Here is a 15,049-nt window from a genome sequence, read left to right as displayed (position 1 = left end):
GTTCGAAGGTAGCTCATCAATGGGTGATTGTTGTTGAGAGTGAAAAGGATTGAAAAATTCCTCTTCAGTAGAGGCAGCAGGGGTATCGACAGCATTTGACGAGGAAGGTTGACATTCATCATACAGCGGTCTTTGCACAACATTGTCTTCCTCATCGTAAAGCATCTTCGTAGCTATTCTTTCATCAACTTCTACACAATCCAAGTAAGGTATGTTAAAAGATTTAAAAAGCCTATCATAGTCGAAAACCCCAGCGGGTCCCGTGCTTGGTTTTGGTGATTTGTAACTTGTGATATCAGTGTTACACACCACCTCAACCTTGCTGGTCGATGTATTAAAGACTCGTCTGTTGGGAGTCCCAACAACATATCCGACTAAAATGCCTTCGTCGGCTATTTCACCAAATTTAGAATTTGTCTTTAATATCGAACACGGGGACCCGAATGCTTCGAGACCACTCAAGTTGGGCTTTCTCCCATGCATAAGTTCATAACATGTTTTATTTAGTCTTTTAACAGTTAAAACTCTATTAAGGATATAACAGGCTGTTGCAACAGCTTCAGCCCAGAACACCACAGGAAGTTTCGAATCAGCCAGCATGGTTCTGGCTCCTTCAATTAACGTTCTGTTCTTCCTCTCAGCCACTCCGTTTTTTTGCGGAGTATACGGAGCGCTGTACTGGTGTTCTATCCCTTTCTGTAAGCAGAAGATCTCCATCTGATAGTTTTTGAACTCAGTCCCATTGTCACTCCTGATGTATTTAACTCTTTTTCCCATAATATTCTCAACTTCGCCTACAGTACTGTTAAGAATAAAATTTTTGTTTTTCGGGTTTCTTTGTGTTTCGTGAAAGATGACTTCTATAAACATTACGGAACTGGTGAAGATGGAAGTGGAAGCGGGTTCAGCTACTAAGGCACCGAAGATGCTTAAGGGAACCGATTTCGTGGCGTGGAAGGATCGGTTTGAACAATATGTCAAATACCAAGATGCTAAGATGTGGGTATGCATTCAAGATGGATACATTCCACCAACTGCTGAGTATGAGGGTCGTGAACAGATAAAGAAATACAATAAAATGGAAGAAGAAGAAGAAGAAAAGAAAATGTATGAGGCTGAAAGCAAAGCTCATGCAGCGATCATCTGTTACAAAACATGCACCAACACCTTTGTCGGCTTATAATAACTTTAGACGATCGAGTAGCACTTCGACGTCTTTTACCCTTTTTAACTTTTTCTTGATCAACACTTCACTTTGGCAAGCAAAACGAGGCACCAACACTTCTCCTCACGCCGGCACGCTTGACTAGGCGGGTCGTCGAGATGGTAACTCCTTCTTGGTTAGAACGTCGATGGTATATGGCACGCACTTTGAGGAATTGGGAACGGAAAACGAGTATTATGGACATGCTTTTCGAGGTGGATCGAGGGTACGATTTTCGGGTTCTAGAGATATGTTAGAGAGAGAGAGGATTGTGAAATTTTGGTGCTGAAATGATTGAACCCGTAGTTGCTATTTATAGGCAATTTCAGGGGAGGCATCGTGATACACGATGGCCTCCTTGGCTAGCCCGTCGCGTATCGCGACGTAGCTCAACTTCGTCACCATCTAGACCTACCACGTGGCAGGCGTTGGGCCACGTGTTAACACGTGGCGATACAAGGTGATACGTGGAGAATGTTGTGCCACGTGTGGACACGTGGCCAGCCACGTGTTTGGCGTGTCAGACAACCCATCGCGATACGCGATGTAACACCCCGGCTAAAGCGGAAACGCCTGAGTGTGACGTACAGATTGTTCAAAACACGTGTTACACTATTAAGTGACAATATTATAATTAATTCATTCCGAAGCATCAAATACACAAGTTATTTCAAATGAACAAACACAAAGAAGATAGAACAAAACAAATGTCTTCTTGTTTATTATTTAAATAACCTAACTTCTACTATCTTCGCCAATTCATCCTCTAACGAAAAGTACCTGTATCATATATATATAAAATAAAATCAACTAACTCAATAGTTGGTGAGTTCACACAGTTGAAAATAATATATAAAAACCATACAATTCCATGAAAACTTGTGAAAACCACATAAGGGTTCTTTACACTAGAAACAATGGTCCATGAGTGTAAAGAATAAATGAAGGTCTTTTCTAGTTGGGATTGTGTACCAACGTACTCAGATCGGAGTCTCTTTTCCACCAGAAACAAATGGTTCATGGGTGCAAAGGGGGGCATATGATCATACTTATCGAAGAAATCCATGCACGTAATAATTGAGCAAGTAACAAGTAAACACACAAGTCCATGATGCTAATTGTAGTTTGTAAATAATAAATAAACGAAATTGAATTTTGATAGGATATATATGCTAACCCCAAAATAGTTAAAAAGGGTAAAAAGAGGGTGTGAGAAACTCACCTTGAAGTTGAAGACAAACTTGAAATATAACCGAAAGTGCGTAAATGAAACCGAAGCAATTGAACGTCACGAACTAGAATTTAAAAGTACAAAATCAATATTAACTAACGACTTAAAAGGTAAATAGATCGGGTTGTCGGGAAATAGAAGTGTTGAATGTATATTTTATTATGGAGTTGGGTATTATAATATTATTTTATACGTTAATGAATTTTAACGAATTAATATTTTAATAATAAATTTTGAAGTTAATATCGGGTTTGAATATTATAACGTTACGGAATTTTGATGTTATTAGTATATTTTATTTTGAAAAGAATATATTAACGAATTTTAAAGTTTAACGAACGATAAATTAATATACAAAATGTTTTATGAGTTTAAACGAGCCTTGACGAGTTTGAAAGATTGGTTTTTAGGTGACAAAAGATAAATATGGTTTAAAACTAATTCTATTTAACTTAATATAAGTTTATTTGATTTATATAGTTTTTATAGATTTTAGTTTGGTTATTATATAAAAGAAAATGATTTTAAAAATAAAAAAAAAGGAAAATGGTCCTTACCCGGGTTCGAACCCGGGTCTTGGTGGCCAAACAAAGGCGACAAACCAACTGGGCTACTTGTTCGTTTGTAATCAAGCCAGAAAAGACAAATAAAAATAATACATGCAGTTCATCTTCTTCTTTAGAAAACTCTACAGTTCAATCCTCCAAAACCATTCAATGTTTGTAAAATTAGAGTTAGGGGTTTTGTTTGTCAGGTTAAAACGAATCAAAACCATGTGACAATTACCTTAGATGGTGCCGGAATGTGGTTGAACGGCGAGTCGACCGGAACCGAGGTTTTAAGGACGACTTGGTGATAGTAACGAAATTGTTAGTGTAAAAATAAGTTTGTAGCACGTTTAGGAAGAGACTAGAGTGCTATTTATAGCCTCAATTTGTCCGTTGGGTGATTAAATTGAGTTAATAAATTTTTAATTATTATCCGGTGGTTTAGGTTTGAATCCGAACGTTGTAGTGTGTTATTACGCGTATTGAGGCTTGATTAAGCTTTAAGATGATGGAGAAACGAGTTTATATCGTTAAAATTGATTAAAAAAGGCGTTTTGAAGTGGTTAAAGGTCGCCGGAGATTTCCGTCGCCGACCGGATTGGGATCGCCGCAAAAACGCGAGGAAGGGGGTAAGGGGCGGCTGCGGTTTAAAATTATTATTTTATTATAATTTAAATTCAAGTTTACAATTTACACCCTGGACTTTAAAAATATATATAAACTTGTTTTAACTTTGTTTCACTTTGAACCTTGAACTTCATAATTGTGTAAAGCTGATTAAAACTTGTTGTATTTTTAATATCCTTAGATTGCTTACATTTTATACTCAATAAATTTAAACTATGATTATTTGATAGACTTTTATAGCTCAGAGATTCGTTAATTGAACAATATGAATATAAAGTGAACTTAAACGAACTTTAAATCATTGAAATTTATATAAATTCATAACTTTCAAAAACGAATATATTGAAAAGACAAAGCGGGTCAGTTTTACGAATACAAATACATGAAACGAAACTTGATTTATATATATGTCAATACATATAAAAACCGAAAATTTACGATGGATCGAGTTTTCGGGTTTTAAAAGTAACGAATGTTACAGGACTTACAATTTTTAGAAATTTCGTCCCGAAACTAAAATAAAAATAAAAAAAAATTAAAAGAGAACAACTAATAAATGGAGTTGTTGGAAATTTTAGCAATTTTATACATGCATTATTAAAATAAAATAACGTAGATCTTTGAATGACCCGAAAGAACGCCACAAATAGGAAATATGACAAGAACACTTATATATAGGATGTACCAGCGGCGTATCCACCATGCCCTTATCATATTGTATTTGTCCCGTTCTCCAAAAATCATTCCAAGTTCCGAGTTATTTCACTCAACCCTACTTATTATATTTTCCATGCGAGGACTTTGATAATTACGTGTCGACCCATAATTACCTCTATCGTCGGATGGTCCATATAACTTGCTCTATTGTGTGGTTTTAAGACATAGACCTAAGATAATGAAATAAAAATTCTCATATAGAACGTTGAAAATTCAAAAATAATGAATTAAAAGGGTATAAACATTACAAAACTTATTGTTAACCATTCAGGCCAATTTACTAGGCGAAAAACTCTAAGTCGAGTAAATGAAATCATCGTTGTGTTGCACCAATGAAAACAAAATAAACGAGGTAATGATATTTAAAGAATGAAAAAATTTGAATTATGAACATCGTAAAATGTAATTGAAGTAATGGGATCGAGAATAACATGGTAAGTAAACGTGGCATTTAACCAACGAAACTTGATAACACATTAGGTTCGAAAATAGTTTAAATAAACGAAACTTTTTAAGTATCAAAATATCATGATGTTTAACAAATGAAAATCTCCAATAAAACATAGACGTGACCAATGGCAACGCCGAGATGAATAAACAATTATATCTTATAAACATGTAAATTGATACTAACTCGAAATGAAATGGATAAGCGAAATTTTAATATTAAAATATTGAAATCGATTAAGTTTATGAAAAGAAAAATTTTCCAATAGTGACTTTGTGCTTATTAAGTATATAATTAGAACTTCAAAACTAAAATAAAGTATTTGTCTTAGATTGATGAAATTAAGAACAATATATTGGTTCAAATAAAACATTGAGATGAAATAAAGTGAACATTACAACATATAAATTAATAAATTTGAAATAAAATAGATAAACAATATTCTGTTATCACAATATGGAAATCCATTAAGTTTGTGAAAGAAAAGTTCCAATAGCAACCTTGAGTTTATCAAAGTAAAAAATTTAAATTTTGAAATCAGAATAAAGCATTTGTTCCAAATTGATGAAATCAAGAACCACAAAATGGTTTATATAAAACATCGAGTGAAAGAGAAGTACACGAATAAACAAAACAATTTGTGTAAAAAAATATAACTTAAAATAAACTCGGCATGTACATGGGACACAGTCTCGGTTCTAAGTAAACGAATTCGTTTTTGGAGAACCGGTCACCGATAGTAAAATGTAGAAATAAAAATGAAAATACGGTTTCTATTAGGTAACTATGTACACATACATGTTCATAGTCCCAATTTCCACTTAACGATTACGTTGATGGGAAATTGGTCATAGATCCCGAGGTAACAAACGTAAACCGATTCACAAAATGCGACTAAGGATGATGTACAAATTTGCGTTTCGTAAAATACAAACGAATATGGATCAAAGATCAATGAACAATCGAAAAACTTCGTAAACAATATTCTAAACAAGTGGATATAAAAAATCACTTTGGGTAAGTTCGAAACATACGTGAAGAAGAAAATAAAGAAAAGTAAATGTAGCTTTCGACATTTGTATTCTCAAGTGTCGGTTTGTTTGGGGTAGGAATGTTGACGTGAGAGATGGTGTTATGATTTCTTAGCCGAAACTCATTGGCGTTAATGAAGGGGAAAGAAAGGAATGGATGCAATATATATTTTAATTTACAAAAATCGGTTGTAAATCGTGATGCCTTTTTTTTTCATCTCATGATAAAATAAAATTTATTCTATTTTACTAAGGCAAAAAGTTTTTAGCTATCGCTAAGAGTTGTAAATTTTATGAAACTTTCACATAAAAAAAATGTTTTCTTTTGGCTCACGACCTAGGTAGAAAGGAAAGAAATGATCGTCAAAGTATCTGAATTGTTGAATGAAAATTAGCCTTATAGGGCCTAAGACTTGTTTTGAAGCAAAAATTTACTTTAAATATGGGTTGAAATAATAATTACATTATTATTATTGGTGATGATAATACTAGTAATAATAATATTACTAATCAGAAAAATATTATTGAATGAAAATTAGTTTCAAAAGGGCTCAAAACTTGTTTGAAGCAAATATTTTACTTTAAATATTATTATATTAATAGCAGTGACGATGATACTAGTTATAATGATATTACTAATAACGATAATAATAAGAAAAAAAATTTAATAATAACCATATTCATAATTACTGTAATAATATTAATGATCATGACGGTGATGGTACTAATAACAATAGTAGTAGTAACATTAATAATGATTGTATTATTAACAATTTTAAAAATAATAATAATAATAGAGGTAATAAATTCTTTTTAAAGAAAAACCATTTGACTAAAGGTTAAAATAACTAAGGATTTGGGATTAGGCGCGAGGTGTTAGTAAAAGAAATAAAATGTAGAAAAAGTATGCAAAAGAAAATATAAACAAGTTTGATGAGTTTTGTAAAAAAATCTAAGTATTGAAACCGAAAAATCGCATAAGGTCGACAAAGGATGCGGGGTTAGGATATTTAATGGCGGAAACAAGTTAGGCCTTCCAAAGTATGGCGAGTGTGCTAAGGTCACCAAAATGTTAGTAGGCTTGAAGCATAAGGATAAACAAGTGATTGAGACAAATGGTTAGGTACAGGTCTTGCAGATGGGGGCGTTGAGTTTGGGTTGGTCTTAGCAATAAGTGGTAACTGAATCTACCACGGATTGAAGCATGTCAACGTTTTAGCGAAGTAAAGTGGTGGAATTTACACATACTGTAAAAAGGGTGTGTTTCAGCGTGAGGCCATTCGGTTGGTTTTAGTTTACGTTTCCAAGAATGGTGTTGGGTTTGAATTTGAATTAACTATAGCGATGAAGGTAGGTGCGGTCAAACGTGGGGTGATCGGGATCGTGGAGGCCATTTACTTGATAACTTTGATTGTCATTTCGCCTGTTGAGTGCGACAACTAGGAAAACGAGAAGGCGTGATACGAAACATGAAGAATTTGCGTGACTTGGGATGCAAGTATGAAAACTACTAATAGATACATCAATGAAAACAAGTAAAGAAAAGAAATCGCATGAAACAAATTTGAAATCGAAATTGGAATTCCCATGAAACGTCTTGAGTTTTCACCTTTCAATAAACGAAAACCTCATAAATTATTGAATAATCATATGGAAAAAGTATTAAACTTAACAATATATAGTAAAATCGAATTGAAAATCGAATGTTCATAAACCACCATGACTTTTTAAATTTTCACTTCTAACACATAATAGTAAAATAACAAAGGAGTTGTTTGAAATTCGGTTATTACTTTGCAAACTTTTAAAAGTTTAAGCCGTAAATGAGCGTATAAATATATAAAGAAAACGTGTCATGAATTTTTTTTAAACTTAACTATTCTCGTATAAAAATGCGTAATTAAATCGAACCGAAAGCTGGGTATTCGTGTACGGACTTCCAGTTAAAACACATCGTAAAACATAGAGGAGTGCAACCATATTCTTTTCACAAAGAGAACATGGTCGTGTTTGAAAACTTAAAGTTGTGATTCATATGGCGTTGAAATTGGTATGCTTTGGCTTAATAGAGTTCGTGCTCTTTCCTAACTCTCCGGGTAAGCAACCGGGTCCCTCGTCTGATTGGGATTTATACGCATTGCTTATCCTTAGGTTTCAATAACCTTGGTTTCAAGAGTTTCGGAAAACAGGCACGTCCCCCTTACAGTTTACTACATACCCGCTATATAGAACCATCTTTAAGAAGATTAAATAAAAATCAATAATTGAAAATATTGGAAAACTCTTTGTTTCTTGGCGTAAGCCTTGTACTTGTGTGTGCTTATGTAATTGAAGTACTTGAATCATCAGTATAATAGTATTTGCGTACATGAGGCATAAACAAATTAATAATAACAAAATAATGTGCATTGAACAATCAAATTAGGCCAACATAATTTCTAATCAAGCAACCTAAACAATTAAGCAAATAAACTATAACCAACTAGAACACTACGTCTAATTTCCTATCTTATAGTCACGGCTCTGATACCAATCTGTAACACCCCAGCTAAAGCGGAAACGCCTGAGTGTGACGTACAGATTGCTCAAAACACATGTAACACTATTAAGTGACAATATTGTAATTAAATCATTCCAAAGCATCAAATACACAAGTTATTTCAAATGAACAAACACAAAGAAGAAGGAACAAAACAAATGTCTTATTGTTTATTATTTAAATAACCTAACTTCTAGTATCTTCGCCAATTCATCCTCTAACGAAAAGTACCTGTAGCATATATATAAAATAAAATCAACTAACTCAATAGTTGGTGAGTTCACACAGTTGAAAATAATATATAAAAATCATACAATTCCATGAAAACTTGTGAAAATCACATAAGGGTTCTTTACACTAGAAACAATGGTCTATGAGTGTAAAGAATAAATGAAGGTCTTTTCCAGTTGGGATTGTGTACCAACGTACTCAGATCGGAGTCTCTTTTCTACCAGAAACAAATGGTTCATGGGTGCAAAGGGGGGCGTATGATCATACTTATCGAAGAAATCCATGCACGTAATAATTGAGCAAGTAACAAGTAAACACACAAGTCCATGATGCTAATTGTAGTTTGTAAATAATAAATAAACGAAATTGAATTTTGATAGGATATATATGCTAACCCCAAAATAGTTAAAAAGGGTAAAAAGAGGGTGTGAGAAACTCACCTTGAAGTTGAAGACAAACTTGAAATATAAGCGAAAGTGCGTAAATGAAACCGAAGCAATTGAACGTCACGAACTAGAATTTAAAAGTAAAAAATCAATATTAACTAACGACTTAAAAGGTAAATAGATCGGGTTGTCGGGAAATAGAAGTGTTGAATGTATATTTTATTATGGAGTTGGGTATTATAATATTATTTTATACGTTAATGAATTTTAACGAGTTAATATTTTAATAATAAATTTTAAAGTTAATATCAGGTTTGAATATTATAACGTTACTGAATTTTGAGTGTTATTAGTATTTTTTATTTTGAAAAGAATATATTAACGAATTTTAAAGTTTAACGAACGATAAATTAATATGCAAAATGTTTTATGAGTTTAAACGAGCCTTGACGAGTTTGAAAGATTGGTTTTTAGGTGACAAAAGATAAATGTGGTTTAAAACTAATTCTATTTAAATTAATATAATTTTATTTGATTTATATAGTTTTTATAGATTTTAGTTTGGTTATTATTTAAAAGAAAAAGATTTTAAAAATAAAAAAAAACAAGGAAAATGGTCCTCACCCGGGTTCGAACCCGGGTCTTGGTGGCCAAACAAAGGTGACAAGCCAACTAGGCTACTTGTTCGTTTGTAAATCAAGCCAGAAAAGACAAATAAAAATAATACATGCAGTTCATCTTCTTCTTTAGAAAACCCTAGAGTTCAATTCTCCAAAACAATTCCATGTTTGTTAAATTAGAGTTAGGGGTTTTGTTTGTTGGGTTACAACGAATCAAAACCATGTGACAATTACCTTAGATGGTGCCGGAATGTGGATGAACAGCGAGTCGACCGGAACCGAGGTTTTAAGGACGAATTGGTGATAGTAACGAGATTGTTAGTGTAAAAATAAGTTTGTAGCACGTTTAGGAAGAGACTAGAGTGCTATTTATAGCCTCAATTTTTAATTATTATCCGACGGTTTAGGTTTGAATCCGAACGTTGTAGTGTGTTATTACGCGTAATGAGGCTTGATTAAGCTTTAAGATGATGGAGAAACGAGTTTATATCATTAAAATTGATTAAAAATGCATTTTGAAGTGGTTAAAGGTCGCCGGAGATTTCCGTCGCCGGCCGGATTGGGATCGCCTGAAAAACGCGAGGAAGGGGGTAAGGGGCGGCTGGGGTTTAAAATTATTATTTTATTATAATTTAAATTCAAATTTACAATTTACACCCTGGACTTTAAGAATATATATAAACTTGTTTTAACTTTGTTTCACTTTGAACCTTGAACTTCATAATTATGCAAAGCTGATTAAAACTTGTTGTATTTTTAATATCCTTAGATTGCTTACATTTTATACTCAATAGATTTAAACTATGATTAATTGATAGACATTTATAGCTCGGAGATTCGTTAATTAAATAATATGAATATAAAGTGAACTTAAGCGAACTTTAAATCATTGAAATTTATATAAATTCATAACTTTCAAAAACGAATATATTGAAAAGACAAAGCGGGTCAGTTTAACGAATACAAATACATGAAACGAAACTTGATTTATATATATGTCAATACATATAAAAACCGAAAATTTACAATGGATCGGGTTTCCGGGTTTTAAAACTAACGAATGTTACACGCGATGGGTTTCTCTTCTGATCCGTCGCGTATCGCGATGGGTCAGGAAACCAGACTTTTCATTTTTAACCCTAAGGTTTAGAATTTGACATTTTTGGTTCTTTGACTTTGGAACTTGGTATTATTGATCCGATATTTTCACGATGTTACATCCTCCCCACCTGTAAATAAATCTCGTCCTCGAGATCGCTTCTTTAGAATAAGTGGGGGTATTTCTTCCTCATTTCAAATCGAGTTCCCAAGTATATTTGGGGCCTCTTCGTGAGTCCCACTTTACTTTTATGATTTTCAACGTTCGTCTTTTCAATTTCTTTATCTTTGTATCTTCAATTTGAATTGGTCGCTCTACGAATTTTAAGTTTTCATTTATTTCTACATCTTTTAAGGGCATAGACAAAGATTCATCGGCTAAGCATTTACGCAAATTTGAGACGTGGAATACATCGTGTATCCCTTGCATTTCCTCGGGTAGTCGCAATCGATATGCAACAGTTCAATTCGCTCAAGTACCTCGAAGGGTCTAACGAATCGAGGACTTAGCTTTCCTTTCTTTCCGAAGCGAACTACGTCTTTCCATGGCGAGACTTTCAAAAGAACTTTGTCACCAACATTGAATTCCAACGGCTTACGACAGACATCGGCGTAACTCTTTTGGCGATCACGTGCCGCCTTAAGTCGTTCACGGATTTGTAGAACTTTGTCGGTGGTTTCTTGGACTATCTCGGGTCCAGATAATTGATTATCTCCGGTTTCAGATCAGCACACGGGCGATCTACATTTACGACCATATAACGCTTCGAATGGTGCGTCTTGAATACTCGTGTGATAGTTATTGTTGTACGAAATTTCCATTAGGGGTAAGTGGTTGTCCGATCTTCCACCTAAATCTATTACACAAGTGCGGAGCATATCTTCCAACGTTTGAGTTGTCCTTTCACTTTGCCCATCAGTTTGTGGATGATAGGCGGTGCTAAGGTTTAGTTTTGTGCCTAACGCTTGTTGGAAGCTTTTCCAGAAATGAGACGTAAAACGACCGTCTCGATCATAGATTATAGAAAACGGTACTCCATGCAAAGCAACGATGTTGTTGACATAGATACGCGCTAGTCTATCCATTGAGTAGGACTCATTTTTGGGTATGAAATGAGCGGCTTTTTTAACCTATCCACAATAACACAAATGGCATTATGTTGTCGAGTCGTTTTCAGGAGTTTAGTGATGAAATCCATGGTTATTAACTCCCACTTCCACGGGAAGTTCGGGTTGCTGAAGCAATCCCGATGGCTTTTGGTGTTTAGCCTTAACTTTCAAACAAGTTAGACATTTCGCCACATGCGAAGCGATGTCCTTTTTTCATCCCATCCCAACAGTAGTTCGGTTTGAGATTTTGTTACATTTTGTCACTACCGGGGTGCATCATGTACCTGTACTTGTGAGCTTCATTCATTATCTCTTCACGCAAGTCCCCAACAATTGGTACCCAAATCCGGTTTCCCATTCGAAGTATACCATCATCACCCTTGACTAGCGAGTCAATGGTACCGTTACGTTTTTCATCGGAGATATTGTTTTCAATGATTGCTTGAAGTTGAGCGGATTTGATTTGTTCGATGAGATCAATTTGCAGTTCTAATCTTAATGCACAGACTCTTCTTGGTTTTTCATGTTCCTTACGACTTAAGGCGTCGGCCACAACGTTGGCTTTGCCTTCGTGATAGACAATCTCACAGTCGTAGTCGTCTAGAGTTTCCATCAAGCGTCGTTGACGTATGTTAAGTTCTTTTTGTTTGAAGATGTGTTTCAAACTCTTGTGATTGGTATACATGATAAATCTTACTCCATAGAGATAGTGCCTCCATATCTTTAATGCAAAGATTATGGCGCCTAACCCTAGATCGTGAGTTGTGTAGTTCTTTTCGTGCACCTTTAGTTGACAAGAGGCATAAGCGATCACTTTCTTTTGTTGCATCAGTACTCATCCCAAACCGGAATGAGACGCGTCACTAAAGACAACGAAGTCTTCGGTATCTTCTGGCAAGGCCAGTATAGGTGCTTAAGTAAGCTTCTGTTTGAGTATATCGAACGCCTCTTGTTGTTTAGTTCCCCATTCATACTAAACGTTTTTGCGAGTCAAAGAAGTTAGGGGGACGGCTATACGAGAAAAGTTTTTGATGAACCTACGGAAATAACCGGCCAAACCTAAGAAACTTTGAATCTCGGTTGGCGACTTTGGGATCTCCCCCTTAGAGATTGCTTCAATCTTATTGGGGTCCACTTGAATACCATTCACGTTAATGATGTGACCAAGAAATTGCACTTTGTGCAACCAGAACTCGCACTTCGAGAACTTGGCGTACAAATTCTCGGATCTAAGTATTTCAAGTTAGGTTCGGAGGTGATTTTCATGATCTGCCTTAGACTTAGAATAAATAAGTATGTCGTCGATGAATACGATAACAAATTAATCCAAGTAAGGCTTACAGATTCTATTCATCATATCCATAAACGAGACCGGCACATTAGTGAGACCAAACGGAATAATGGTGAACTCATAATGGACATACCTCGTTCAGAAAGCGGTTTTCGGAATATCCTCGGATTGGACTTTGAGTTGATTATAACCAGAACGAAGATCGATTTTTGAAAAGAAGCTTGCGCCATGGAGTTTATCAAATAGATCATCGATTCAAGGGAGTGGATAACGGTTCTTGATGGTGACTTTGTTTAATTCTCGATAGTCAATACACATACGCACGAAACCATCCTTCTTCTTGATGAAAAGTATCGGCGCTCCCCATGGCGATGAACTCGGTCGAATGAAGCCTTTCTTGAGAAGCTCGTCGAGTTGTTTCTTTAATTCCTTCATCTCAATTGGCGCTAAGTTATATGGTACTTTGGCGATCGAAGCAGTACCATGAATGAGATCGATCCTAAATTCTACTTCACAATCGGGAGGGATTCCAAGAAGTTTGTCGGGAAAAACATCGGCAAAGTCGGAGACAATAGGCACGTCCTTTATCTCCTTTGGTTTGGATCTTCAGTGACGTAGGCCATGAATTCTAAGCATCCTTGATTCAAACACTTGTTAGCCCTAATCATTGAAATTATGCTAACTTGGCCAGCTTCTTTGTCCCCTTCAATCCAAATGGTTCATATATCAGGGGCTTGAAGTTCGACAGTTTTTCTATTGCAAATGATACGAGCATGATTGTTGGATAACCAGTACATACCAAGTACAATATCAAAACCAGAAAGAGTCACTGGCAATAATTGAATGGGCAGAATATAACCGGCTAAAAGAATTTTTCCGTTTTCAAAGTCTTCGGAGATTTTGACTATTTCACCACTAGCGGTCTCGACGCTTAGAGTTTTATTTAGTTTTGTTAATGGTTCGTTTAATAGACTACAAAAGTTATAATCTATAAAACTTAAATTGGCACCAGAATCAAACAAAACCCTAGCATATGTGTCGTTAACTAGGAACGTACCGGTGATGGTTTCCGGCATGTCAGCCGCCTTTTTGGTGGCAAGAACGAAGACTCTTGCATTGCCTTTCTTGGCTTGACCACTTCCACCCGCACCACCAGTCGCGGGTTTGTTTTTGGAGCACTCAAATCTTATATGACCCATTTTTTTACAGTTGTAGCAGGTCATCTTCTTTTTCAAGCAATCGACCGTTGCGTGGCCGGGTCTATGGTATTTTCCCCTGTGGTGATTTCTGCATGTCTTGCAGAACGAGGCATTTGAATTGAATCCGGTTAGGTTTATACTTTTGCCCTTGAATCGGGCACTTCCTCCAGTCTTCCTCTGGTCGTTGGTTGACATAATCTTCTTATCCTCTTCTTTGTTGCGGACAAGGCCACCCATAAGATACCCAGCTAACTCCATCGCGGAGTCGGCAGTTTAAGGGAGATGAGACCTCACCATGTCAGGGATTTCCGGCGGCAATCCCCATATGTAACGTGTCACTTTGCTAGACTCAGGGTTAACCAGCTAGGGAACGAGGCGACAGTACTCGTGGAACTTGGAAATGTATTCACGAAGGTCAGTTCCTACGAACTTATGATTGAGAAATTTGGTTTAGATTTGGTCGGTTTCATGCATAGGACAAAATTTCGCCATCAACATCTCCTTGAATTCTTCCCACGACAGATTGTACAGTACTTGTCGACCTTTGCTTAAAATCAGTGTATTCCACCATTCTAACGCTTCGCCTTTGATCATTTGGGCAGAGTATTGTATCTTCTCTTGATCGGAACACATGCTTATCATTACAATGGATTCCATCTCCTCGAGCCATCTAACAGTCGTAATAGCTCCCTTGTCTCCAAGAAACTCCTTGGGTCCAAAATACTTATAATCTTTGAACAAACATCCTCCTATCTTTAGTTTCTTAAAC

General features: G+C 35.5%; 1 protein-coding gene across 1 annotated transcript in view; it reads right to left on the bottom strand.

The window, feature by feature from the left end:
- LOC143622092 (uncharacterized) overlaps window positions 1-14,538 on the bottom strand; it is a 50,347-nt gene extending 35,809 nt beyond the window's left edge. Inside the window, exon 1 of the mRNA XM_077093336.1 lies at window positions 14,421-14,538. Within this exon, the coding sequence (XP_076949451.1) occupies window positions 14,421-14,538 (118 nt within the window). The remainder of the gene's footprint in view (window positions 1-14,420) is intronic.
- Between the last annotated feature and the right edge of the window lie 511 nt (window positions 14,539-15,049).

The sequence above is a fragment of the Bidens hawaiensis genome, unplaced genomic scaffold (assembly GCF_021521415.1).
Source record: "Bidens hawaiensis isolate Kalapana, Puna unplaced genomic scaffold, B.hawaiensis_p1.1 tig00000326_1, whole genome shotgun sequence".
Lineage (NCBI taxonomy): Eukaryota > Viridiplantae > Streptophyta > Magnoliopsida > Asterales > Asteraceae > Bidens > Bidens hawaiensis.
Note: the sequence above shows the minus strand (reverse complement) of the source record. Positions and strands in the feature narration are given on the sequence as shown.